The sequence below is a fragment of the Hyalella azteca genome, unplaced genomic scaffold (assembly GCF_000764305.2).
Source record: "Hyalella azteca isolate HAZT.00-mixed unplaced genomic scaffold, Hazt_2.0.2 contig1387, whole genome shotgun sequence".
Taxonomy (NCBI): domain Eukaryota; kingdom Metazoa; phylum Arthropoda; class Malacostraca; order Amphipoda; family Hyalellidae; genus Hyalella; species Hyalella azteca.
Window position 1 is genome coordinate 515 of NW_025931706.1, and position 1679 is coordinate 2193.

The window sequence follows — 1679 nt, forward strand, 5'->3', positions numbered from 1 at the left end:
ACATTAGACCCATCAAGTGTGACACATTAGACCCATCAAGTGTGCCACATTAGACCCATCAAGTGTGCCATATTAGACCCATCAAGTGTGCCACATTAGACCCATCAAGTGTGCCACATTAGACCCATCAAGTGGGCCACATTAGACCCATCAAGACACATAAGTTAGCTGAACACTTCCCTGGGGAAGGCCAACTCCCCACGTGACACTTTGAGTGTCGCGGCTGAGGGCAACGAGGGTAAAATGAAAAACTGAGGCAAAAATACAATTTACTGAATGTTTTTACTGAATACTTTTTAACTCGCGGTCACGCGTCTCGCGTTCACGCGTCTCGCGGTCACGCGTCTCGCGTTCACACGTCTCGCGGTCACGCGTCTCGCGTTCACGCGTCCCGCGTTCACACGTCTCGCGTTCACGCGTCTCGCGTTCACGTGTCTCGCGTTCACGCGCCTCGCGTTCACGCGCCTCGCGTTCACGCGCCTCGCGTTCACGCGCCTCGCGTTCACACGTCTCGCGTTCACGCGCCTCGCGTTCACGTGTCTCGCATTCACGTGTCTCGCGTTCACGCGTCTCGCCGCTCGCAGAGACCAGCGAGGGCGCGCGTTTCGAGGGCAAGTCTCGTGGCGCGCGTCGAGACGTTTTTCTCGACGTCTTGCCCTGCAGCGAGTCTCGTCAGCGTCGTCAGCAGAAGCTGCTTCACGAGACGAGGCGAGACGACGTCATCATGAACGCACACGTCAACCAACGTCAGCAGCGCCATCTGCTGGCCTGACGTCAGCGGCGCCATCTGCTGGCCTGACGTCAGCGGCTGACGATGAACGTCGTCAAGGCGACGTGCGACGTACGCGACGAGACTGCGCGCGTCGACGTCAGCAGCGGCCGCGACGTGGGCCGTGAACGACGTGTACGGGACGGGCCAGCCACGGGCGGCCGACGTCAGCACGTCGTCCACCAGTGACGCTGCGGCGTCAGCCTGTAAACGTCCGTCATAATCATAATTTTTAACCATAATATTTAGGTAAATATAAATATTAACATATAATTGATACGTAGTTATTAACATCCAATATAAAAATTTAATATATTAATATGATATGATAATCACCGCATGTGATAAATTTCTAACCATAATATTTATGTAAATATAATTATTAACATATAATTGATACGTAGTTATTAACATATAATATAAAAATATAATATATTAATATGATATGATAATCACCGCATGTGATAAATTTCTAACCATAATATTTAGGTAAATATAAATATTAACATATACGGTTGTTAATACGTAGTTATTACCATACAATATAATAATATAATATATTATTGGACTATATAATCGTTAAAACATTAATTAAAATCAATATTTAAACACGACTCGATACCTCCGCGACGCTGGTTGCCCGCTGCAGGCTCAGTGCCCCGCCAGCGCTGGCGGTGAGAGGAGGTGAGGTGCGCGCGCTGCTCAGCCCAGCCTCGTCAGTCGTCAGGGACGACACGAGGCTGGGGGCGCCGCCCCCCGTCTCGCCCTCGTCGTCCCAACCGCCCCCCGCCCGCCCCGCACCGTGGGCTGCACGAAACTCATACTAAGTGGCATGCCTCATGCCCCACACTTAGCCCCTCCTCACTCATGCCCCACACTAAGCCCCCCTCACTCATACCACTCACCCCGC

The 1679-nt window shown here is 51.5% G+C and overlaps 1 protein-coding gene across 1 annotated transcript; it reads right to left on the bottom strand.

The window, feature by feature from the left end:
• Positions 1 to 501: 501 nt before the first annotated feature.
• LOC125178547 lies at positions 502 to 1576 on the bottom strand (the record flags this gene model as incomplete). Its single annotated transcript, XM_047882573.1, has 2 exons — positions 502 to 973; positions 1392 to 1576. Coding segments are annotated over 2 exons (596 nt in total), but the record flags the coding sequence as incomplete, so codon positions are not given.
• Between the last annotated feature and the right edge of the window lie 103 nt (positions 1577 to 1679).